Source organism: Chiloscyllium punctatum, chromosome 14 (assembly GCF_047496795.1).
Source record: "Chiloscyllium punctatum isolate Juve2018m chromosome 14, sChiPun1.3, whole genome shotgun sequence".
In the NCBI taxonomy this organism is placed as follows: Eukaryota; Metazoa; Chordata; class Chondrichthyes; order Orectolobiformes; family Hemiscylliidae; genus Chiloscyllium; species Chiloscyllium punctatum.
Genome location: NC_092752.1, coordinates 15,778,582 through 15,805,378, shown reverse-complemented (window position 1 = coordinate 15,805,378; position 26,797 = coordinate 15,778,582). Strand labels below are relative to the sequence as shown.

The window sequence follows — 26,797 nt, the reverse complement described above, 5'->3', positions numbered from 1 at the left end:
CCAGTCACTTCTGAGATCTGCGTGGAACTACTTGAGCGAACCTGTTTTTGTGATCTTGACTTCTGACTATATTTTTGGTTCTGACTTGGACAGATTTACTGATGACATTAAAAATCTTTATTGCTCTCAACTGTACCTGGAAATGCCACTTCTGGCTTCAGCGTCTGATGGGAATGCTTGGATGTTAAATAAACTTTACGTTCGGCTGCTTTTATTTAATGATGTCAGAAGCATTCAGTAGCAGAACTGGTGCCCAAATGATACGACAGAAAGATGGTGGTTGGAATCTTTAGTTTATCCTGGTTTATGTTTCCAGTATTTGGTTGGGAAGGAAACAGCTTTTTTTTTCCCCCAGATTCTAAGGTTAAATCAGCCATTGAATGGCTTATGAAGCAAATTCTACCTTCTTTGATGTTACAATGGAACTTTCTCTAGTTCCACTGGTCATGATGTATTTTTCAAAGTTTTACCTTGTTACTGATATGGCCAATTTAATATTTTATTTATATTAGGCTTAACTTACAAAAAAATCATCAACCAGTCACGGTGGGTGGCACGGTGGGTGGCATGGTGGCACAGTGGTTAGCACTGCTGCCTCACAGCGCCAGAGATCCGGGTTCAATTCCCGCCTCAGGCGACTGACTGTGTGGAGTTTGCACGTTCTCCCCGTGTCTGCGTGGGTTTCCTCCGGGTGCTCCGGTTTCCTCCCACACTCCAAAGATGTGCAGGCAAGGTGAATTGGCCATGCTAAATTGCCCGTAGTGTTAGGTAAGGGGTAGATGTAGATGTAGATGTAGGGGTATGGGTGGGTTATGCTTCGGCGGGGCGGTGTGGACTTGTTGGGCCGAAGGGCCTGTTTCCACACTGTAAGTAATCTAATCTAATCTAATCTAATCAGTCAATCTGCATGAAAACATACCCACCGGTCCAACCTATCCGCACTGACCAGATTTCCTAATCTGACCTAGTCCTATTTGCTAGGATCTGGCTCTAAACCTTTCCTATTCATATACCCATCAGATGCCTTTTAAATGTTGTATTTGTACCAGTCTCCACCACTTCCTCTGGCAGCTCATTCCATACACACACCACCCTCTGCGCGAAAGAGTTGCCCCTCAGATCCTTTTTAAATCTTTTCCCTCTCACCTTAAACCTATGCCCTCTAGTTTTGGACTCCCCCACCCTGGGAAAAAGACCTTGCTTATTCGCCCGATCCATACCCCTCATGATTTGATAAACCTTTATAAGGTCACTCCTCACCTTCCGATGCTCCAGGAAAAATAACTGTAGATTATTCAGCCTGACCCTACAGCTCAAACCCTCTAGTCCAGATGACATCTTTGTAAATCTTTTCTGCACCCTCTCAAGCATAGCAACGTCTTTCCGACATAAGGATGATCAAAAGTGTCCTGACCAATGAAGGCAAGCATGCCAACCACCTTCTTCACCACCCTATCTACTTGCAACTCCACTGTCAAGGAACTATGCACTTGCACCCCTTGTTGTTGAGTGTTCAACAACACTCCCCAAGGTGCTATCATTAACTGCTGCAATTGTACCCTCCTCCACTACTTCCTTAGGCAGTTTTGGTTTGCCTTATCAAATATGCAATACCTCACATTTATCTAAATTAAACTCCATTTGCCACTCCTCAGCCCATTAGCCCATCTGATTAAGGTCCTGTTGTACTTTGATCTAATCACCTTCACGGTCCCCTGCACCACCTACTTTGGTAAAAACAATGACTGCAGATGCTGGAAACCAGATTCTGGATTAGTGGTGCTGGAAGAACACAGCAGTTCAGGCAGCATCCAAGTAGCTTCGAAATCGACATTTTGGGCAAAAAGCCCTTTGTGCCATCTACAAACTTACTAACTATGCCTCCTATATTCATATCCAAATCATCTAAAAAAATGACGATAAGCAGTGGACCCAGCACTGATCTTTCTGGCACACTGCTGGTCACAGGCCTCCAGTTTGAAAAGCAACCCTTCACCTCAGAACTAGTTCTGTATCCAGTTGCTAGCGTCCCCTCTAATAAGCAGCAACGTTATTGATTTATTATAACAACAAGAACGAATCAACAACGATGCAAGCTGATTAGCACTCCGTTTGAAATATGCAAGTATAATTATTAACCCTTATGAACACATTTTGGTTCATGAAGAGCTGAAGTAACTTTCTCTGCAGTGGTTAACTTTTTGGGAAAAACAAACTTGTACCAGCTAACTGTTAATTCTTGAATGTAAGAAGATAAAGTATGAAATGTTCCAGTTTGTTTTTGGTCAGACCTCATGGTACACTTTTGGATGGCTGACATTGGACTGGAACGGTTGTCACTGGGATCTTTTCAGAAGCAGTTTGTTTGGAAGATGGTGAGATGGAGTTTTGCAGAAGCTTCTGAGGAGAATAGTGGCATTAGTTTTTCCAGCTGTTTACACTGAACTTTCAAACACATTTTCTCCAAACATGGATGCTTTGGGTGGCTTCACCCTTATTCACGTGCACCCCAACTGGACTTTCCAAATAATATCCACGATTCCTGGCAGCCATAAGTCCAGCTATATAACTTCTTTGTAAACAAGTCTGACTAGTTTCATGGTTCGTAAGGCTCGGGTTATTTGTCTGGCTTTGTGTCTTTGAATAAATGTATAAATGTCCAAAGTGACTTTACAGTACCTTTTTAAAACAATCAAGTCCAAGCATCTCCACAGTCAAGTCAATCGTATTCCACAATCTTTTAAATGAATCCTGAACAAAACAATAATGCAACCACTTTCATAATATTCCACATCACTAACTGTACTAGTTTGGAGATCATTTTATTGCAGCATTTACATTCTGTACATATTAATGCATGTTAATGTTTGAATTTTCTGCACGGAGTTTAGTGCCAGTATGGTGTTTAGGTATGTAGGCTGTACATCCCAGCTATTGGCTGAGTGAATCAGACAGAATGGATCCTCAGTTGTCCATAATAGGCAGAGTACAGTTTGTACATAACCAGCCCATGTTTGATGTGACTCTACAAATGGGCAACACTTACTGAATAATTTTGAGTGCATTAATATCCTGAAGAAGGGCTTATGCCCGAAATGTCGATTCTCCTGCTCCTTGGATGCTGCCTGACCTGCTGCACTTTTCCAGCAACACATTTTTAAGCGAAGTGTCTGCACTAACAATCAATTTAAGACAAAATAATCACTTGAGCTCGTAATGTTGTTTACTTATGCTAGCTGGAAGTTTACAGATTTACCTCTGCAAATAAAAGGAACATTTTGACAGGTTGACAGGGTGGTTAAGAAAGCATTTTGCATGCTTGCCTTCATTGCTCAGACCACTGAGTATATGAGTTGGGACGCCATGTTGAGGTTGTATAGAACGTTGGTGTGGCTACTGTATACAGTTCTGGACATGCTGCTATAGGGAGGATATTATTAAATTGAAGAGGATGCAGAAAAGATTCACAAGGATCTTGTTGGGACTGGAGGGTTTGAGTTAGGAGGAGAAACTGGGAATTCTGGGACTTTTTCACTGGGTAGGAGTCTGAGAGGTGGCCTTATCAATGTTTATGAGGGACTTAGACAAGATGAGTAGCAAAGGTCTTTTCCTGAGTGTGGGGGAGTCCAAAACCAGATGGTATAATTTTAAGGTGAGAGGAGAAAGATATAAAAGGGACCTTTTTCACAAAAGGTGTTTCGCATATGGAATGAACTGCCAGAGGACATGGTAGATGAAGATACAGCTACAAAAGGTAAAAGACATTTGGAAAGGTACATGGATGGGAAAGGTTTAGAGGGATATGGGGCAAACACAGGCAACTGGGGTGGTTTAGTTTGGGAAAATTGGTCGGCATGGACGAGTTGGACTGAAGGGTCTCTTTCTGTTCTGTATGACTCTATCTCTCTATCTACCTATGTTCAAAATAATGGCTTTTTTTTTGTATTTCCTGGGAGCCTATAATTCTCTGTTGCTTTCTCTGTGGCTTCTAGAATCAGAATTTGTTTTTATTGTCACGTCCTCAAGTACAGGAGTACAGTGAAAAGTGCCATCTTCGATACCAAGGTGCCTAGGTACAAAAATAGGAAAATAAAGAAATAAGTTAGAAAGTTCATCACTACAATTCTTCAATAGAAAAATGACGAAATACTGTTTCAAGTTGAAGTCCTTCTTTAGCCATGGGCCTGGAGGTGGGCTTTCCCCACAAGGGCACGTACAACAGAATGGTGAAACGTACCTTGATATATTTTGGCAATATGTAGAGAGGGTGGGCTGTGAAATTCCTGATAGAGTGTTGAAAGAGCATCAGCAAAATCTAAAGGATAAGAAAAGGTGTCTGTTTGCTATCGGACCATTGTATATCTTGTGACTGTTGAGAATTCTTCTATTGTTACCTGTTCAGTAATTGATATTTTAAGATTCTTGGGCCAAATTGAGTGACTGTTAAACAAGAGGAACTTCTCTCTGCCTCCTTTATTGAAATTTAAGAGGCTAGTATGGGGAATAAAGAAGTATTGCTACAACTGTACAAGGCATCCAAGAGACACACCTCGAATACAGTGTACAATTTCAGTCCCTTACTTAAGTGGGATATAACTGTACTGGAGGCAGCTCAGAGAAAGTCCACTAAATTGATTTCCGAGATAGAGATTTTTCTTATGAAGTCAGATTAAACAGTTTAAGCTTATAATCACTGGGTTTAGAAGAATGAGAGGTGATCTAATTGAGGTATAAGTGATACTAAAATGGAATGACAATGTAGAGGAAGAGAGAGGATATTTCCTCTTAATGGGACAATCTAGAACAAGCAGTCATCATTTTAGGATGGGGGGTGTGGCAGATTTAAAACAGAGATGAGGAAAAATTACTTCTCTCAAAGGACATGATTTGGAGATGCCAGTGTTGGACTGGGGTGTACAAAGTTAAATATGATACAACATGAGGTTATAATCTAACAGATTTATTTGGAAGCACTAGCTTTTGGAGCGCTGCTCCTTCATCAGATGGTTGTCGACCACCTGATGAAGGAGCAGTGCTCCGAAAGCTGGTGCTTCCAGATAAACCAGTTGGACTATAACCTGATGTTGTGTGATTTTTAACTTTTCTCAAAGGGTGATGAATCTGTTGAATTAACTACTCCAGAGTTCAGTGGATGCTGGGGCATTGAATAAATTTAAGGAGGCCCTTAAGTGGATAATGTATGGGCTTCTGAGGGTGGGTCCCTTGTTCAGACATGCTCAGCTGAAAGACATCAGTGTAGAGCGGAGGGAGGTTGGGAGAGGTGTGCTGGCTGCTGAGCTAATCACTCTCTGCCTTTGCTTCCGGCCCACCTCACCCTCTTCCCATCGATGGCACTGCCTCCATTACTTACCTGTGCCTGGGACCCTCCTTGGTCTGAGGTGTAAGTACCCCAGCAGCTGTCACCTCCCCAGTGGCACTGCTGAGTAGAGTAAAACCAAGGCAGGTAAATGGACTGAGTGAAGGATTAGTCATGACCCAATTGGATCAGACTTGGAGGTACTGAATCATCTATTCAAATCATTGAATCCATACAGTGTGGGAGCAGGCTATTTGGCCCATCAGATCCACACCTGCCCTCTGAAGAGCATCCCTTCCAGACCCTTCCCCTATCTGCTCCCTGTAACCCTGCATTTCACTAGCCTGTGGTGTATGCTTAATATAGGTCTATGCAAGAACTCCATACTCCAATATCAGTTTGGGAATACCATGACTGGTTAGTACAGGCATCCTGTTTTACTTCTCCTACACTCCACGTAGCCTATCCTGTTTGTGCATAATCCCAGGTCTGAGGGATTCTGATTACCAGGAAAGATTAAACAGGAGGGGACTCTGTTCTCCCGATAGAAATGACTGAGGAGTGATCGATGGATGGATCTTAAAATGATGATGTAGTTTGACTGCATTGATGAAGCAAAGATTGAAAATTGAGCTCAGCTGTATTATTTTATTAAGATTAGGCTGTATAATTGTAATTCTACTAGAAATGTCCTGCCATTCACTTATTGCCAGTTTAACATTTTTAAAATTTCAAAGCCAAGCAAATGGAAGCAATATTTTGTGTACTTTTAGAGTAGAGTTCAGATATTTATGATGGCTCCCTCCAGCCTGAAGTCACTTTTTTTAAACTACCATTAATGGTTTATATTACAGACAAACAGTCACTTCACAAAGCACCATTCAATGTGCGTGGCATATTGTAAAAGCTGAGAGATTTACGATGCTTTTATTTCAGATCCCCTTTACAGTTTATTCGGTGGGCTGTTTGCAGCTTATTTACGGCACGGTTTACGGCTCAGTTTATTGCAGAGATCCAAGTTGCTAGATTTTCTGTCTATCAAAAGTTATTGTGCTGTTGAAGGACAGTGCTTTGAAAACAGGGTTGAATTTTATACATAAGCCCAAAGGAGTTAAACATCAATTACATTCAATCGGGTCCACCTAAATTCTTACGATGAATGACCTGAAAAATTCATTAGAAAATGGTGGAATTTATGAGACAGGATCTTATCGCCAAAGTACTGTGATATATCTCTCACATTACTCAGTTGGCCATGACATGTCTTTATGCTGTTGATGCTAAAGTAGCAAATTGTTGCTGAGCTTTTCCAAAGCTGCCTCTTCATTTGTGTGCCATGATGGTGGGTTATGGTTGTTGTCTCACCACTGTTCGTGCAATATGGTAAGTGCTAATGCTTATTAGACCTTGGTCACTCTTGTTGATTTGTTCTCTACTGCGGCCGTAATGCATTCATAGAGTGTAAATGCCAGTGAATATTTTAAGAGGGAAGACTTGTGGGTCCAGAGGGTACTGTCCTTACCTCATCCATGGAGTGCTGAGCCTGTGCATCCTTCCCCTACTATTCCCCAAAAGGGAAAGAATTATGTGTGAAGATATCCAAAGATGAAGAATAATTCTGAGATCAATTGGTCCATTAAGTAAACTACCCTCTTGCCCCAGCTGCCCATTTGACTAAAGCTGTTGGTATGACCAATAGAATACAGGTTATTTAACTGGTCACAAATAACACTGTGCCAGTTGCAGTGGTAACAGTTTTAACATTGGCCTGCTTCTCTGCCATCTCTGTGGAAAGGCAAAGTGAATCCTTTAGCAAAATAACAGTGCTTTATTGGAAAATAATTAAGTCTTACATTCCTGTCATGTACCTCATATCCCAGCTAAAGCCCACTACCGTCAATTAGATACTTTTTGGAGTGAATGGGGCTCGGGTGCTTGAAGACTGTCATGGGCATGATGGGCCGAAGAGCCTTTTTCTGTGCTGTGAAACTCGATAACTTTGTGACTCTACTTCACTGTTCTCATGTTGTAAAGGTAAGCAGCCTTGTGATAATGACTGGATAATATTTTTCTGTTGGCGGAGCAATAAATACTGGTTTGGGTGTTGGAAAGAACTCCCCTGCTCCTCTTAATGTTGTGCCATGAGATCTTTTGAGAGGGAGGAAGCACTTCTGCCAGTATCACCTCCTGAAAGGCTGGATCTCTGACTGGGCTGCAGTCGCTCTGCTCTGCACTGGAACTTGAGCCTCATTGTGCTCAGGTTTCTGAAGTGAGACCTGAAAACCCCATTTCCAAACGAGGGTTGAGAGTACAACCCACTGATCCAAGGATGATACCTTTGAATGATAGATAATTTCAATAACCTCTTTGTTTCTAAAAGCTGAGTTGGTATTACTCTACGTTGGAGAATTTGTAATAAGCTTTCATGGTCTTCGACCAATGCACTTGAATAAAATCTATTAACGATGGAGACTTTTAAGCTTTATCCTGCGCAAAGAGAAATTACTGAGCTAATTAGGATAAAGGTATGTAGAAAATAATGGAAGCACAGTACACACAGCTATTTATTGACCTAGTTTGTGAAACTGGCTTTGAGGAATAAACAGTCTGGGTGAAATGCAGGAATTTACAAAATCCCTAGGCCCAAGTGTGTTTTTTTGTTGTAATATTACTGATCTTTAGTATCTGTCTCCTCAATCACAGCAGCAGTATGTTCAACATCATATTGAGGATCCTCCAACATCACCATTCTCATTGAAACCAATGTTACACTGACATAGAGCAGCAACATTGGGGAAAACTCATCTCTGCAATTCTCCCCACCCTTGTGTGCCATCCTGAGTTAAACATGTGTCCTGTTCTTTCATTAACAGTGGATCAATAACCTCCCAACTCCTTCTCAATCTCCATTATCACAGTACTTTAACTACAAACACGGAAGTGGTTCAAAAAGACACTATTGCCCATTGCAGTACAATCACAAGAGGACAATAAATGCTAATCTTCCCAAATGACACCCAGACTCTAAGAATAGGTAAGTCGTGGTTTCTGTTTGTATAATGCAAAGACTTAAGAATGCTTCTTCAATGAAACTTAACCATGAGATCCTTGTAGGACTCTTCATTCTAACAGAGTAACATACTGTGTGTCACAGACACTGTTTTTGACCTGATTTAAATGGGGATCTTCTCCCTGTGTTCTTCAATTATCATGATTTGGAGGAGCCAGTGTTGGACTGGGGTGGACAAAGTTAAAAATCACACAACGCCAGGTTATAGTCCAAAAGGTTTAATTGGAAGCAGTAGCTTTTGGAGTGCCGTTCCTACAACAACCTGATGAAGGAGTGGCACTCCGAAAGCTAGTGCTTCCAATTAAACCTGTTGTACTACAACCTGGTGTTGTGATTTTTAACCTCCTTCAATTGAAATCATCTTCCTACTTTGTATTATGTTGGCGTGCTTATTCACTGTTTGTCTTGTGTCTGGCTCTTTTAACCCAGTGAAACTGACAAGATGTCGGTATCTCAAAACAAATCTGTATATCCCTCCAAAAGGTAGATATTTTTATTCAATTAAAATCTATAGACGAACTGTTACACACCTTTAGAGTAGGTGAGACATGAACCCAGGCTTCCTGGTTTAGTGGTCAGGACACTATCAATGTGCCACAAGAGTTATCCTTCAGTATGTGCTGAGAAGTGGGAGCCAAAGTGTAGGGATCACAGATACATCTTCTAATTTAAATAATATGATTCATGGGTATCTCACAAGATATCTACAAGGGCCTCAGTTATTTTATATATCCATAATCTATTTTGGTGATTGTACAGAAAGTCCGATCTCCAAATTCACAGACAAAGGCAGTATTATAATCAGTGCAGATGAAACCGTAAAATAACAGGTTTTAGCAAATGGACTGACCTGTGGCAAATGCTTCGCAATGAAGTGTCAAGGACAGATTATGACCTTTAAATACGTATTCATCACCTGCCTGTGAGCAGATTTGGTATAATTAGTTCCTGTTTTTTAATGACTGTGGGATAGAAGGGGCACGCATATTTCCCACATTTCCTCTGTTCTTAGGCTGGGCCTTTTCTAGAATCTTAACACTGGTAAGGTTTAAAAACCACGAGTTGTATTTATTTTAAACACACTCAGAGTCGGGTTGGAAGGGAGAGGTGGGAGTTGTACAGGGGAGCTACAAGCTTCAGAGCACAGGTACATCTATAAACATACATGAAGAGGTGAAGACAAAGAGACTCTTCAACTGGTGACACCTTAAGTACAAAGAAGAAACAAGCAGGTGACCCTAGTTTAACAAGGCCCTTGTTTTTAAAGATGGATTCCAAAGGTCAATAATTGGAATTAGTGTCCTTTGTGGGGGTGGATCGATTTGGTTAACCAATCAGTTGAAGGCAATTTCTTTTTTAAACATCTTCTGGGGGAATTTTGCTGAAATATGACTTCTACTTCACCATTTTGATTAAAGAAAAGTTAACTCTTAGAGAGTGCAAATACAGGTGGTTGCATGCTTTTTACAGGCCAGAGAGAGGCTTTACCCTTGTAGGCAGTTTAGGGGTGTTGATTCAGCAGACCTCCTATCAACCCCTTAAACTGTTATTTCAAAAGCCTATGGGAATCATGTGACCAAGCCTTCTTTGTAGAGAAGCTGTTATTGTGGTCAGGGCAACAGTTACTGTGGTGACAAAGATTTGTGGTGCAGAAAGCCAGTTGTCTATTCCACATTCCAGAGATTAAGTGGAAAGTCCTTTACGCATCTTGTAAAGTGGGTGTAATCCGTGATATAAGAGGTTTTGGAGATTTTTTTTGTAGCGGATTATAACATAGCAGTGAGCATTCCCGGTGACACCAGGTGTTGATTATTTGGCTGATGTTGATTTTGGAGAAGGTTTTGGATGACTGTTATGGTTAGCATGGTGGCTCAGTGGTTAGCACGATCTCACAGTGCCAGGGACCTGGCTTCGATTCCAGCCTTGGCTGACTGTGTGGAGTTTGGACATTCTCCCTGTATCTGTGTGGGTTTGCTCTGGTTTCCTCTCACAATCCAAAGATGTGCAGATTAGGTGAATTGGCCATGCTAAATTGACCATATGGAGGTTATAGAGATGTATGGCTTGGAAATAAACTCTTTGGTTGAACTTGTCCACGTTGACCAGATATCCTAACCTAATCTAGTCCTGTTTGCCAGCACTTTTAAATGTTGTAATTGTACCAGCCTCCACCACTTCCTCTGGCAACTCATTCCATACACGCACCACCCTCTGCGTGATTAGGTAAATTAGTCTGGGTAAATGTAGAGTAATAGGGTAGGGTGGTTTACTCTTCAGAGGGTCAGTGTGGACATGTTGGGTCAAATGGCCTGCCTCCACACTGTAGGGATTTTATGATTACTAGGCAGAGGTGGGTACTGCCGATGCTGGAGATTAGAGTCAAGATTAGGGTGCTGGAAAAGCACAGCAAGTCAGGCAGCATCCGAGGCGCAGGAAAATCTAAGTTTCGGGCAAAAGGCCTTCATCAGGAATCTTCCTGAATGCTGCCTGATCTGCTGTGCTTTTCCAGCACCATTCTAATCTTGATTCTTTGATAACTGCCATGTCCTGTCACAAAGACAGTAGCAGACCTCTTTGTGGCCTGAATCCAGTGTTTTTTAAACCAGTCACTACATGTATGGATTAAATAAAAAAAGCTATATTTGTTAACGATTGGTCTTTACTCTGTTTGTGACAGTCGGCAGATGTGAGGTTGTTCTTTTTGTACTTAAAAAGATGACGAAATGCTAAAAACCAGCTGGGCTATCCAAAGAGGTTTGGGGCTTCAGGTGAACAGATCATTGAAAAGATGAAGAACAGGTACAACAAATACTCAAAAAGGTAAATGAAATAATTGCCTTTATCTCTAGAAGGCTAGGGTGGCGGGGATGAAGAGTCAGGCTTTAGTAACACAAAGCCCTGGTGAGACCACATCCTGAGCACTGAGCAACTTTAGGTGCCAGACGTTAGGAGCACTAGATTGACATTGGAGGAGTGCAGTGTTGACTTATTAGACTGACAGCTGGACTCGGAGGATTCAACAAGTTTCAGAGTCATCACAGAGCTGTATGGCATGGAAACAGACTCTTCAGTCCAACTCATCCATGCTGACCATCAATGCATCCATGTAATTTTGTACCAGGGGTATTAAAGGGTACTTTGACAGTTTCACAATATTAAGGGAGCAGATAACATAGATCGGGATAAAAGAATGAGTTAGAATACCCATGATTAGAGTTTTGATGACCAATAGTATTAAAGGATTAGGGAAAAGATGGATAAATGGATTGAGATTGCAGATCAGCCATTATATCATTGAATAGCAGGATAGATTAGAGGGGGCTGAATGGTCTTTTTGTTTCCATGTTTTAATGACACAAAGGGAGGCTTGGAGCTATAGTGAAGATAGGGTTGTGGCTATGTAGATGTAAAAGAGAAAATTAATAGTGGGCAGGGACAGGTGGGACAGCATGGATTGAATATAGGTTTTTGAGCAGTCCGAAGGGATGGAAGAAGGGAGAGTTATACAGCTCCAGTACTGAAGGGCAGAATCTGGGTTAAGGGGAAAAGCTGAGGCAAAGGACAAAGATTAATGTGCAACTGGAGAGAAGGGGGAAGGAGGAGAAGTAGGGAGTTGACTGGGGTGAGGAGCGGGGTCAGACCAAGGTAGAGACAGGAAAAAAGGATTGCATTGATCTAGTGCCTTTCAGAACCAAATGTGTCTCAGTGCAGGTGGGTCTCTCTGTTTCATGTTCTGACAGCGCAGTACTCCCTCGGTACTGCGATGGAGTACCAGTCTGTGTTATTTCATGAACCCACAGTTTGTGACTCTGGGTGCATGTGCTACCAACAGAGACTTGGTTAAAAATCACACAACACCAGGTTATAGTCAAACAGGTTTATTTGATGAAGGAGCAGTGCTCTGAAAGCTAATGCTTCCAAATAAACCTGTTGGACTATAACCTGGTGTTGTGTGATTTTTAACTTTGTACACCCCAGTTCAACATCAGCACCTACACAGAGTTTTGGGCACTGAATTTTACAATTTCGAAATGGGTGGACAGCAATAGCTCCAAATTAAGTGGTGTCTGTGATGTAATAGCAATGTAATAACTATGTTGCAGAAATATGGTTCTTTGGATGCAGTTAGTGACTGTGTTTGTCAGTAAGTTTCCCATTTGGAGTGGGCAGCAGTGCCACCTACTGTTGGAAGTTAGTGGGCCTGATAGCATGGTCCAGTCACACAAAACACAACTAGCAACTATTCCTCTGGTGTTTGAAGACAGGATAGATGCAGGGACGGCTGTGATGTAGAGGCCTTCCTGAGTTGTAGCATCCCTACGCCAGGACCTGGAGGCCTGGGTTCAAGTCCCAACTGCTTCAGAGGTGTGTGATAGCTACCCTGAACAGGTTGATATTCCTTGTGTAACAGAATAGCCACAAGAATTCTAATGCAGACTTTTAAAATTTGCTCATTTTCAACCACTTTTAACACAGTTGAATAAAATTTTGGAACCTTTGCTCAAGAACATCCAATGTGAGAGATTTCCTAACATATTATTGGGCTTAAGTGAAAGCTTTAAGAATGAGATGACATAGAAAGTGATAGAGAGCTGGAAGCAATGACTTGCTTTTTATTGGAGATTTAAGAGCTGCATAAATTAAATGATTTTAAAAATGAAAATCCCTGTTGGGAAATTTTGAGTGCAGTGAAATTGGTATATCAGTGAATAGTAGTGTGGGAATTATTTCTTTTGTCTTTAACCATTTTTGCTGTTGTCAGGTGGTTTACATGGCAAAGTCAGTGTTAGAAATTTGCTGGAGCAAAATATTATGGGGGAGGGCGGAATCTTGTCTGTAATTGTGCGAGAGGCTAAATGTTTCTCATGACAAAATGAAAGTTTGCATTGAAACACTCAGAGTATTAAATGCAGCTCGAGTTTCCCAACAGCAGGCTTTGTGAATGCCCTTTTATCTACATCTGTATCTCATCCCTGCTCAATAAAAGGCCCACTTGCCTTTAAGTTCCCCTTCCGAGTTAAAGTCTCCACCACTGGGCAGTACATGATTCATGAATGCTTACAAGTAAAGTGCAGCGGACAAGGTCATGTTCTTGGTGGATATTGGGGTGCCACTCTGTCCTCTGTGGGGAGTGTTGTTTGTCTGTACCAGGCCAGGATGGAGGCTGAGTGAGACTTGTCTGAGTTGTGCGGCACACAGAGGGTGACAGAGGGAGGCTGCAGCGCAATGAACAAAAGTGGAGGTCTGAAGTAAAAGCAGGTCTGGCAGCATCTGTGGAGACAGAAACATTTTGAGTCCAAAATGACTCTTATAGAGTCATAGAGATATACAGCATGGAAATAGACCCTTTGGTCCAACTCGTCTGTGCGGACCAGATGTCCTAACCTAATCTAGTCCCATTTGCCAGCACTTGGCCCATGTCCCTCTAAACCCTTCCTATCCAAATAATTGTACCGACCGGCATCACTTCCTCTGGCAGCTCATTCCACACATGCACCACCCTCTGTGAGAAAACATTGCCCTTTAGGTCCCTTTTGAATCTTTCCCCTGTCACCCTAAACCTATGCCCTCTAGTTTTGGATTCCCATGAAGAGTCTTTGTCTATTTACCCTATCCATGCCCCTCATGATTTTATAAACCACTACAAGGTCACCTCTCAGCCTCCAACGCTCCAGTGAAAACAGCCCCAGCCTATTCAGTCACTCCCTATAGCCCACATCTTCCACCCCTGGCAAACGTCTTTTTAACTCTTTTCTGAACCCTTCAGAAGTCTGCCTGGAGACAAGAGGCAAGCTGAACAGGGAACTACTGAAAGGCTAGAATGTTTTAAGTCCAGGCATCCATTGTGCGAACCATTGGATAGAGATGCACAGTGAGTGATGATTCCTAATGAGCCCAGTGTGAAGGCTAAGAGACAAAACATTCATATGTACCGGAAAGCTGAGTGTGCATGTTTAAAAATTAAAAATGAAACAAGGTCCTTTGGAGAGGGGAATATAGAAACAACAGAGGAAAACTGATCAGGATGGGTTAACAAAGAGGGAGGAAAGAACAATGGATTGTTTGGGGAAATTAATTAATACTGGCAAGAGAAAATGAAGTGGTTAACCATCAAAATAAAGTGAAGACCTTTTACATCATGAGAATTCTTATGAATGATGTGTACAGAAGGCAAAATAATTTATGTAGCAGAGAGATAGCTGGAACAGGATTTTCTTTCAGAAGCTTGGTCTTTTGACTTATTTCACCACAGAAGGTTTCGAGGGGAATTGAAGAAAAAAATGTTTTCACCAAAGTGTGATGGAAGGGTCTGAAATGTGCTGTTGAAAGGGTAGTTGAGGTAGGAAACCTCACAACCTTTAAAAAGTACTTGGATGAGCACTTGAAGTGTCATAACATTCAAGACTATGGACCAAGTGTGGGACTGGAGTAGGTTAATAGTGTGTTTTTGACAGTACAGATTTAATGGGCCGAAGTGCCTCTTTGGTGCTGTATGATTCTATGACCGCTGTGCCCCCTCCGACTGGAACCTGATCGTTAGTTAACTGGAGGGGGAGTGGCTGTGGAAACAAGAGACCCTTTTGTCACTCCATTCTGGGCTCGCACAGTTTTGCGAATCTGGAAAAGTGATGAACACTTACAGGAGAGTCTTAACTAGGAAACTGCCATGACAGGGAGTGAATGGGTCAAATTCAGAATCACATTGCTGCTGGGATTGAAATGAGCTGTCCTGTGGATTGATGTTCTGCTGGCTGCATTTACTGCTTTCAATGTGGAAGTTACTGGTACAGATAAAGTCCGTATTTACTCAGATGTTTTCTCTTCCACTTTTTGTCCTTTACTCAATATAGAACCTGGAAGTCAATGTCCACCAGCTTCCCTCTGGCTGAAAGGGAGAACCTATCTTTTTATTCTTTGTTCCCTGACCTTTACATGCAAGCAATAATGTACATTTGAAGTGTAGTCACAGGAGTAATATAGGAAATTTGGCAATCACTAAGTGCACAGCGGCATCCCACAAACAGCAATGTGACAGTGACTGGATCCACAGGTTTTTAGGTAGTGATGTTTGAAGGATAAATATTGAATATAGCCTCAGGATCTTTTATATCTCAGTGGATTTGTGTTCTCCTTTGAAATGCAGCTCTCCCTTAATACTAAAGTCTCTGGACTGGAACTTAATGATGTTCCGATGTTCATAAGTTAGCTCTCTGTCTCACAGTGCCAGGGACCCAGGTTTCATTCCATCCCTGGGTGACTGTCTGTGTGGAGTTTGCACATTCTCCCCGTGTCTGCATGGCCTTCCTCCAGGTGCTCCGGTTTCCTCCCACAGTCCAACGATGCACAGGTCAGGGTGGATTGGCCATGCTAAATTACCCATCGTGTTCAGGGATGTGTAGACTAGGTGGATTAGTCAGGGAGGTTAAAAACAATGACTGCAGATGCTGGAAACCAGATTCTGGATTAGTGGTGCTGGAAGAGCACAGCAGTTCAGGCAGCATCCAAGGAGCTTCGAAATCGACGTTTCGGGCAAAAGCCCTTCATCAGGCATAGATTAGTCATGGGTCAATGTGAAATGTGAGGCCTAAGTTTGGGTGGGATGTTTTTCGGAAGGTCGGTATGGACTTGATGACCTCTTTCCACGATGTAGGGATTCTGAGACTCAAACGAGTTTGCTACTGCAGTGCTGTCAGTTGTTTACTAGACCTGAAGGGTTAGATTTCCAGTTTTCTGAGGGTGATGTACTGGATCAAGCGAAGGTTCTCTACTGAATCGGTGGAAACCTCATTAAGAGTTGGAACAGCTCATAAGGGTCAACTACTGAAGAGAGGACTAAAACACAACTTGTAGAACACAATAAACAAAGCTGTTTGCACCTACAACAACATGGAATGTTTCACTACATTAAGGATATTAAGTAAATGGATGGGTTAGCTCATTTGGCTACATGGTTAGTTTGCAATGTGGCCAAAGACATGGGTTCAATTCCTGCACCAACTGAGGTTACCAGGAAGCATTCTCCTTCTCAACCTCTCCCCTTCCCTAAGGCATGGTGACCCTCAGGTTAGATCACCACCAATTGTCAGTCTAATGGGACAGCAGTGCAATAGTTGAATTCATTTACTATTTAATACAAATTGCTTATAGAATGAGCAAATCATTCCAGGCTGAGTTGCACTGAGTTTTAATCAGTTAGGGAATCAAGGCCTATTGGGAAAAGGCAAAGACGGTAAGCTTGAGGATTATCAGATTAGCCACAATTCCATGGAGGTGCCAGTGTTGGACTGGGGTGACAAAGTTAAAAATCTCACAACACCAGGTTCTAGTCCAACAGGTTTAATTGAAAGCGCTAGCTTTCGGAGCTACCTGATGAAGGAGCAGCACTCCAAAAGCTTGTCCTTCCAAATAAACTTGTTGGACTATAGCCTGGTATTGTGTGATTTTTAACAGTGATGCAGACTCGATGGGCTGAATGGCCTAATTCAGTATTCATATCTTATGCATCATAGACTACAAAAGAGGACTTCCAGCCTATTCTGCCTCTGCTGACTCATTAAAAGACCTACCCAGAGAATGCCATCCTTCTGCCCTCTCCTTATAGACCTGCAAACATATCCCTCTTAAATAATCACAATATTTCACTTTAAAGGTAATTATTAATCTGTTTTCATTGCCCTTGTGATGTAGTGTGCGTGAAATTGGGAATCAAAATTAAATGACTCTTATAAAGTCATAGTATTACAAATAGGGCTGTTTGTGGGATAGTTGTCGATGAGTTTGGGACATTGAAAACAGGGACAGACCATTCTGCCCCTTGACTCTGCTGTGATCATTTAAGTGGATCATGGCTGATCTCCTACCTCAGCGCTGGTTTCCCACAGTATTCCTATATCCCTGCAAATCTTCAATATCTACAAATCTATTGATCTCTGTCTTCAATATGCTTGGTGTCTAAGGCTCCAGAACTCTCTAGAGTTATAGAGAATGCCACAGATTCAACAACCTCGGAAGAAATACTCCTGATCTCAGTCCAGAATACCTGCCACTAATCTTGGGATGAACTTTCGAACTGAGATGAGGAAGAATTTCTTCAGCCAGAGGGTGGCGATTCTATGAAACTCATTGCCTCAGAAGGCTGTGGAGGCCAAGCTATTGAGTGGCTTTTAGACGGAGGTAAGTTCTTGATTAGTAAAGGAGTCAAAGGTTACCAGGAGAAGGCGGGAGAACGGCGTTGAGAAACATATCAACCATGATGGAATGGTGGAGTAGACTCGATGAGCCAAATGGCCTAATTTTGCTCCTATATCTTATGGTCATCTGACTGTGTCCCAGGTTATAGACGTCACCCATCCCTTTTGTGAGGGGAATATCCCTCCTACATCTACACTGTCGAGCCCTTCCTCTTCTCATGCTGCTAAACCCAAAGGAATGCAGGCCCAATCTCTCCTCATACAACAGTTCCACTATCCCAATGATCCTTTGTTGCAGCTCTGTAACATTATCACAAGATTGCTCCAGGGTCCTGATGCCTATCACCAAGTCTGCAAACGTCTTAGCTCCCACATCCTTCATGACCTCACCTTGAAATGAAAACTAAACTTGCCTGGTAATGGGGCACCGTCCTGCCAATTTTGCAAGCTGCCAAATGTAAACTGTGCCAGTGTCGACACTCTTTGGCAACCAGATAATGACAGATGAGGAATGCCAGTGTTTAACTGTTGCGCGCTGTTCAGGTTTCTTCACCCACAGAACAATATAAATGCCACAGAGTAAGTGCAACAAAGGGTCACCAGACTGATCATTGATGGGCAGCAGTAGCAGTATGTGCCATCTACAAGATGCACTGCACCATATTATGAAGGTTTCTCTGACAGCATTGTTCAAATCATCTAGAAGGACAAGGACAGCAGAAATCTAGGAATACCACTGCACTGAGCACCAGTGATTGACTTTGAAATATATCACTGTTCCTTCATTGTTACTGGGTCACAGTCCTGGAGCTCCCCTTGAAATTGCCTATAAGGAAGGGTTTAGAGGGCTATGGGCCAAGTGCTGGCAAATCGGACTAGATTACATTAGGATATCTGGTTGGCATGGACAAGTTGGACCGAAGGGTCTGTTTCCATGCTGTGCATCTCTATGACTCTATAACCATCATGATCTCACCTCAGAGACTACAAGAGTTGAAGAAGACAACTCTCCACCAAAGGCAGTTGGAGATGGAGAACAAATAATGTTTTTTCCAGCAACTCCCACATCCCATTGAAAGAATTAAGAAAGGCAGTTCTGGTTTGGAGCTAATGTACCCTCTTTTGTGTCTGAAAGAAGCATTGGATCCCAAGAACATTGTCTCTTCAGAATTTCACTGATATTTTTAGGCTGTAGTGTAGGATCTTAGTGTGAGGTCAGATTTTATCGTGCCCCAGTTTATTGAAGATGAACAATCGACTCTCTAATAAACATACAATAAATAAATGCATTTGTGGTGGAGCTTATGTTAATCAGCTCATTAGAGTGGAAAAGGAAATGGTCACAATGTAAGATATTCAGCTGTTATTTTGGTATTTACTTTTTCATGTGCAGTAGACTCTAATGACCTGCGTTAAATATGTTCTATTGTCTTTTACTTGTATTTAGAATAGCACAGCACGTGTTTGGAAGGCAAAGCCTGTCTCAGGAAGAGCAATCTGGGTAAAAGTAATAAAGGTGAAGTGATGAACATCAGAGAGGTTTCTTCAGGTGCAACCACAACCCAACCAATTTATTTTGCTTTCTAGCTTTCTTCCTCTCACAAGGACACTGAGCTTTTGGTGTATTTGATGGTCAGAAATAACAGGCCACTTAGATCATCAGGGTTTTTTTTTGTTGCACTGCGCATGAGCCTCCTCATTCCTGATTAAGGGCTTTTGCCCGAAACATCGATTCTCCTGCTCCGCGGATGCTGTCTAACCTGCTGTGTTTTTCCAGCAGTACATTCTCGATCCTCCTCCTTCCATTGTTCACCGAAGATTATCACTATGTCACCTTTTTGATCCCTTGTGCTAATTTAGCCAATGTTCTGCTGGGTGGATGTACTGTAAAAGGGTGTACAAACTCTGTCCCATTTTGTATTGCTCACCATGTATGCTTCCTTCACCATACACCAGTGGGTCACTGGATGGCATACTTTCCTCTCTCTCAAACTCAGGCCAATTACAGTGCTCCTTCCATCAAATATAAATTGAGCAAAGGGCAGAATAGAAACCAGGGCTCACTTGGTCTGCTTGGCTTCCACATTGAATAAAATCATGGAAAGATCTGGTTTGTATATAAGAGTCTAATCTCCCAAAGTTCTTTGTAGCCACTGCAGAGCATGTGTAGAGAGGAAGACAGGGTGAAGGTTTTGGGTCCAGTGACCCTTCTTTCGAGTCTCTGCTGAGAGTGGGTTGGGGGGGGGGGGGGGGTGTGGCAAACAAAGGGATTGCTGATGATAAGCTGAGAGAAAGATAAATACAGCATGTGTGCTAATGAGAAATGTGAATTGTTGAAAATGGAACAGAAACATAAATGCTGGGGAAAGCTCAGCAGATCTGACAGCATTTGTGGAGAGGAAGCAGAGTTAACGTTTCGGGTCCAGTGACCTTTCTTCAGAAGAAGCCTTGCAGAGTCCCTTTTTTTTGAAGAAGGGTTACTGGACTCGAAACATTCCTCTTGTTTCTTCTCACAGACCCTGCCAGACCTGCTGAGTTTTGCCAATGGGTTTGGTTTTTTTATTTATTTCAGATCTGCAGCATTTGCAGCTCTTTGTTTTATTATAGTTGAAAAATGGTTTGGTGGGAGCAGCCTGTGGAAAACAGTACTTCAGGCTGTGGGGCTGAGGAACAAAGGTAGAGTACAGCATTCATGTTCCGAGATTGTTAAGCTCAGTGTCGAGCACTCTCTCTATTTAGGTAATGTCCTCCACACTCTGGGATAGGACTTGAATATAAGACCTTGTGTATCACTGTTGAGTCATTGAGGTAGAAATAACTTTTTTATAGCACACTTTGTATTCAGTGCAAGAAGAAAGTATCAGTGGAAAGTAGATGCAGGTACAGTTACACAATTTAAAAGACAGATGCACGGATAGGAAAGGTTTAGAGGGATATGGGCCAAGCGCAGGTGAGTTGAGTTTGGGAAACTTGGTCAGCGTGGACACATTGGACCGAAGAGTCTGTTTCCGTGCTGTATGATTCTATAAGCTGTTCTCATAACACTTGAGCTGTGAATTGTGTTAGTAGAACCTATTGATTTAAACTGCTGTCGGTTGACATATTCTTTCCTTAATAATATGATTGGTTAAAAGAATTTCTGAAACTTTCTCAATGTGGTCTATTATTGAGCTGCACAGTAATGCTAAATACAGAACACCAGGGATGGCCCAAAATCTGAGGATGAACTCAACAGGAGATATTGGGATTTCTCTCAGATCTGAAGGTGATAATCATAGAATCTTTACAGTGCAGAAAGAGGCCATTCAGCCCATCAAGTTTGCACTGACCCTCTGATGAGCATCCCACCCAGACCCTATCCCCATAGCCTCACACTCACCATGGCTAATGCACCGAGCCAGCACATCCCTGGACAATACAGGACAAATATACATGGCCAATCCACCTAACCTGCACATATTTGGACTTTGCGAGGAAACTGGAGCACTTGGCAAAAGTCCACACAGACATGGAGAGGACATGTAACCCCCCATACAGACAGTCACCCGAGGCTGGGATCGAACATGGGTCCCAGCGCTGTGAGGCAGCAGTGCGAGCCACTGAACCACCATGCTGCCTGAAATAAGGAAAGGGTTTGTTTGAGCAGATGTCAAAACAAAAGGTTTCCACTTTTGGGGAAGTACAAAATTCGGAGTTATTGGATGCAGGTATGCTCACTGATTTGGAAGGTTCATTTTCAGACGTTTCGTCACCATATTAGATAACATCTTCAATGAGCCTCCAAATGAAGCTTCGTCTGGAGGCTCATTGAAGCTGTTACCTAGTATGGTGACGAAACATCTGAAAATGAACCTTCCAGCTCAGTGAGCAAACCTACATCCAGAACCTTAACCTGAGCTACAAATCTTTGCAAAATTCATTAGGGGTTATTGTTGAGCTAGTAAACAATTCTGGAGAAAGTCTTGGTGCAGAGTGTGGTTAGATTGTGAAACTCCATAACCACAAGGTGTTGTTAAGGTGAATAACTTTGATACTTCTGATTGGAAGTGAGATAAAACAGATGAAGGAGAAAGATATGTCGGTCAGATGAGATAATGTAGGGGTTGGAAGGAGGGTTGCTGAAGAACAGGGAAGACTGAGTTTCTGAGCTTGGAGCTGGTGTAACATCAATTAGTTTGTTTGTCAGATGTGGCCTAAAATGGTCTTTTTTTTGTCTGGTCTCCCTGCAGGTTGCTTCCAGTCTCCCGGAGAAGACCGACATGTAAACAACTTGTCAATCTTAAGTCAGGAACTCCAACAGACGCCTGAGGAGGTCCAGTCAAGCAGCTGGGAGAGTTTGTACCCTATCGTGGTGGTTACTGCACCGGACCCCAGCCCGACTGCTACTCCACCGGACATTGAGAACTATCAGCAAGAGGAATCCAGATCTGAGACCGAGACAGAATGGTCGGGCCAGGGCAGCACCGAGAGGTTCACGGTGCCAAATTCCGAAGGTGGTCTCACAGCAACTGACACGGACGGTGGCACTTCGAATCAATCGGGAGGAGAGTCCACCACCGACTTGTCTCAGGAGCAAATCTACCAGGACGTGGCAAAGTTATTTGTGAGCAGTACCCAGGTGATGACAGCGCCCGTGTTCACCGTCGTACAGGGCCAGCAAGCTGAATTGCTCCAGTGGGGGGACGGTGAGGATGCTGCGGGAGACAATGAGCTCTTGAGAGGAGCCGAGGACGAGAAGGAACTTGCCAACGGGGACAAGGAAGTGCTACAGAGTCCCTCGTTGACTGACAAAGACTTTGTGCTGGAGGATGGAAGCACCCAGGACCCCCCTCGGACTTTGGAGGGGGCAGAAGGAGAAAAGGACAAATCACTGGCAGTGGACGATGAGATTTCGGCGTTCTTGGTAACCGAGTATGCAATGGCAAAGGCACCAGTTCCAAAGCTGCCACTGCCCGGTGAGGATGAGGAGGAATTCAATGGGCATTTGAAAACTGATGATGATAGTGGGGCTTCTGTGGACAGTGAGAGAAGGACGCCGTTGAAAGGTGCTCAGTCTGAGACCCGGAGTGACGAGGATGATGATGTCTTTGTGACCGCGAGAGAAAGTCAAGCAAGTGTAATGAGCAGAACTTCCCTGGGAACCAAATCAGCAAAGTAATTCTATTGACATGTACTAAATTATTGGATTGCAATGTGTGGTTACGACAGACAGACAGACAGTGAATTAAAGAAACTTAACTGCGTATGGTACAAACAAAAGATATAAAACCAGTCTCAGTGTTGCTGATTTTAGGTACGTTAGTTCAAGCATCCATTTCACCATCAATATGGAATGCCCTGCCCACCCACTAGCCCCCCCTCACCATTTTGAATATTTACTGTGAGTCAGTAATGTACCCACGCTGCATTCAGAGTCATTATAGTAGGGAATGAAGCCATTTAGCCCATCAATCCAGTGCCTGCCCTCGGTAGATTGATCCCTCTTTGGCCTCCCCTCCCTATTCCCTACTTTATTTCCCTTGGTGCCCTTCCAATTTTGTTTTGAAATAATCAGTTCTTTTCATTTCCACTACCTGTGGAGGCAATGATTAATGATTCACTGAAGCCCTCATACACACGATCATTTCCTGGTGGGGACCAATACTGAGCTAAAGATTTGTTGCATTTTCAATTCAATAAGGAAAGAGGCACATTCTTCAAATCCAGTAATGGTCTAAGAGAAACACTTGGGTCAGTCACTGGTCCAGAGTTTGCTACAGCAGGGCATCTACAGTCCCAGGGATGGCATGGTGCCTCATTGGTGCCTCACAGTGCCAGGGATGGAGGTTCAATTCCATCCTTGGCCACTGTCTGTGTGAAGTTTGCATGTTCTCCCTGTGCTCCGCTTTCCTCCCACTGTCCAAAGATGTATGGATTAGGTAGATTGGCCATGCTAAATTGCCCTAAAGTTCAAAGTTTGCCTAAAGATTTGTAGCTTTGGTACCGATTGTTGTCATTGAGGGTATGTTCACCGAGCTGGGAAGTTGGTTTGCAGATGTTTTGCTCCCTGTCTTGGTGACATCTTCAGGGCTTTGGAGCCTCCTGTGAAGTGTCTCTTCTGGAATTTATTTGGTTCCGTTCCTGTTGTTTCCAGTTGCTGGTTCCGGTTGTTTGTTGTAGTGGCCGGTATATCGGGTCCATCATGTGCCGGACAAATATAATTTACAAGATTCCATGCAAAGGCTGCATGAAACACAATACAGGATAAACAGGCAAACAACTAGCAATCCGAATCCACGAACACCAACTAGCCACTAAACACCGCAACCAGCTGTCCCTAGTAGCCATATACAGAGATGACCAGGACGACAAATTTGACTGGGTCAACACAATGTTCGTAGCACAAGCTAAACAGAGGACAGCCAGAGAATTTCTAGAAGCATGGCACTCCCCCCACGGACTCCATCAACAAGCATATAGACCTGGACCCAATATACCAGCAGCTACAATGGTCAAGCAGAAACAGCAGAAATGGAACCAAATAAATTCCAGAAGGCAGAGTAGAGCAGCACTGAAGATGTCACCAAGACGGGGGACAAAACATCTGCAAAGCAACTTCCCAGCTCGGCAAACATACCCACAACTGTCCCATAGTGTCCAGGAAGTGCTGTCTTGATGGATTAGCTGTGGGAAATATAGAATCCTTGGGATGAGGTATGGGGGGCGGGGGGGGTGAGTCTGGGTGGGATGCTCTTTGGGCGGTCGGTGTGGACCCGATGGGGATTCTGTCATTTGTCCATGTATTCCTCAACTGAAAAATGCTTTGCTCTCATTGGTTTTTGAAAGGGAGAATTGGTAATAGCACAGTGAGGGCAACTAACAGGCTTCCCCGCCAAAAACTAAAGTCGGATTGAAGGATTGAGAAATAACCCCAAGAAGAATTGAGCAAGAAGTGAAGCAAATTCAATGTCAAAGTCAGAGAGGGGAAGAAAATAATCAGGAAGTAATGATTGGATCGAGAGAGAAAAAGGACACAGAAAGGGAAAGATAGAAGCATCATTTCAATTTTAAAATATTCTCAATCTCACTAAAACATTCAAAAGATGAAGGAATGAGACAGTACACTAGTTAATATGCAGTTATAGAAAGTTTAGTTTGTAATTACCTCACAAATACATGACAGCGTAATGTCTGACATTGCAATGTAGACAGCAAGATATTTTTTCCATAAATTTAATGATGAAATGATGTTACTTGGACAGAAACATTCGGTTATTGGAATCTGCTTGTGGCTTGAATTGGCTGTATCGTTCATTCATAACAAGCAGGAGGCCCATTATTTTGACAGCAAATTCTGGTCCATTTTCTATTGTTGGGCATCTGTAGCTGAAGTTTGAAGCTGGAGCATCAGTCTCTCTGAGCGTTAGTAGTGACTAATTATAATTAACTATTCAACATGAAATAATGTGGAAGATATTGAGCAACCAAGCAAAAGATGGTAGGTCATTAATTGTGTACAGAATGTCAAGGAAGATGCTAAATAATTGAATACAATTAGAAATAGGGAGCGATTACATTCCATGTGAGTCTACTATTGATCATTTAATATCCAAAAGCCCCCTAAATCTCCGTCCTTTGACTATATTTTTTTATCTCCCCATTCATGCATTCCTCCAGTTTCTGTTCATTTTGCACCTCCTCATTGATAAATGTTTATTTGAGGAATATAAGACATATGTAGGCAGCTGGAGTTGTATTGTGTGACAGTTTAAGGTGCGTAGTGTGTTGATTTAAAGCATTTACCAATTAAAGCATTTATTCACCTAGCGATTGCTAGCTTTTATTTATGTACAGATAGATTGACTACTGGATCATTGGCTGATGTTTCTGAAGGGTGCTGATTGGGTCTAATCTTCAGTTTTGTTAAAAGGCAGCCAATGAAAGCCACTATTCCAAAGAAAAAACACCACCATTTTCTGAAAATCTCCTATTCATTGGAAAGTAAACATGAAACAATGTCAGTGTGTTCAGAGCTTTGAATGGTCACGTTGCCCTATCTTTGGGGAAAGAAAGGTCCTTTTAAGGATGAAGAGTAAACAAAAGCTTCAGGACTATGACAAAAGAGCAAGGGATTCGGTCTAATTGGTTACTAGTTTGAAAGATGAGCTGAACCAGCTAGCTGTTCTTTATCATTATGTATGGGAAACCTGGACAAGTCTCTATCAGTTACCTGGAGGGCATTATAAATCATATGAACATATAAATTAGTAGCAGGAATAGACTACTCGGCATGTCAAGCCAGCTCCACTATTCAATTGAACCACTGCTGATATATTTAGTCCGCTTTCCCACCTCCTCCTCATAGCCTTTCACTACCATGTTTTTCAGGAATCTATCTATCTCTGTCTTGGAGAGAATGAAAGACTCTGCTTCCCCAGCCTTTTAAGAAATAAAGTTCCAAAGACTCATGATCCCCTGTGAGAAAATGCTTCTCCACATCTTAAATAGATGTCCCCTTGTTTTTAAACAGGATCTCCTTGTTCTAGAGTCTTCCACAGGAGCAAATTTTTCTTTCCACATCCATCCTGTTAAGACCCCTCAAGATTTAATATGTTTCAACCAAATCAACCCTTGATCTTCTAAACTTTAGCAGATACAATTGAGGGTGTGGTGCTGGAAAAGCACAGCAGGTCGGGCAGCATCTGAGGAGCAGGAAAATCGATGTTTGGGCAAAAACACTTCATCAGGATGCTGCCTGACCTGCTGTGCTTTTCCAGCACCACACTCTGGACTCTAATCTGCAGTCCTCACTTTCGTCTAGCAGATACAGGCCTACCCTATTCAAACTTGCCTCAGAAAACTGCACATCTCTTCCAGGTATTCTAGTAAACCTTTGCTGAGCTATTTCTAATGCAATTTACAATAGTTCTTAAGTAATACCGATACTGTACACAGATTGATACTGCCAGTGCTGAAGCATAATCTCTCAGTTTTGTGCTAATTCCCCTCCTGTTAAATGATAGCATCCTGTTCACTTTCCTAATTACTTGCTGTATGTGTGTGCTAATGTTTCATTATTCATGCACTGGTATGTCCAGATCCCTCTATCTCAAGAGCTCAGCAATCTGTCACCATTTAGATACTATGCTTCTTTTCTCCTTCCCGCCACAATACACTATTTTTCATTTTTCCATGTAGTATTCCATTTGCCAGATATTTCTCCCACTCTCTTGACCGATC

General features: G+C 42.5%; 1 protein-coding gene across 9 annotated transcripts in view; it reads left to right on the top strand.

The window, feature by feature from the left end:
- psd3l (pleckstrin and Sec7 domain containing 3, like) overlaps window positions 1-26,797 on the top strand; it is a 435,109-nt gene that overhangs the window by 185,436 nt on the left and 222,876 nt on the right. For 7 of the 9 annotated variants that reach the window (XM_072583934.1, XM_072583936.1, XM_072583937.1 and 4 more), the window contains one exon: window positions 21,808-22,732. The exons of 1 other annotated variant lie outside the window; for it this stretch is intronic. In XM_072583934.1, the coding sequence (XP_072440035.1) occupies window positions 21,808-22,732 (925 nt within the window). One more of the 9 variants, XM_072583942.1, reaches the window with a different exon arrangement.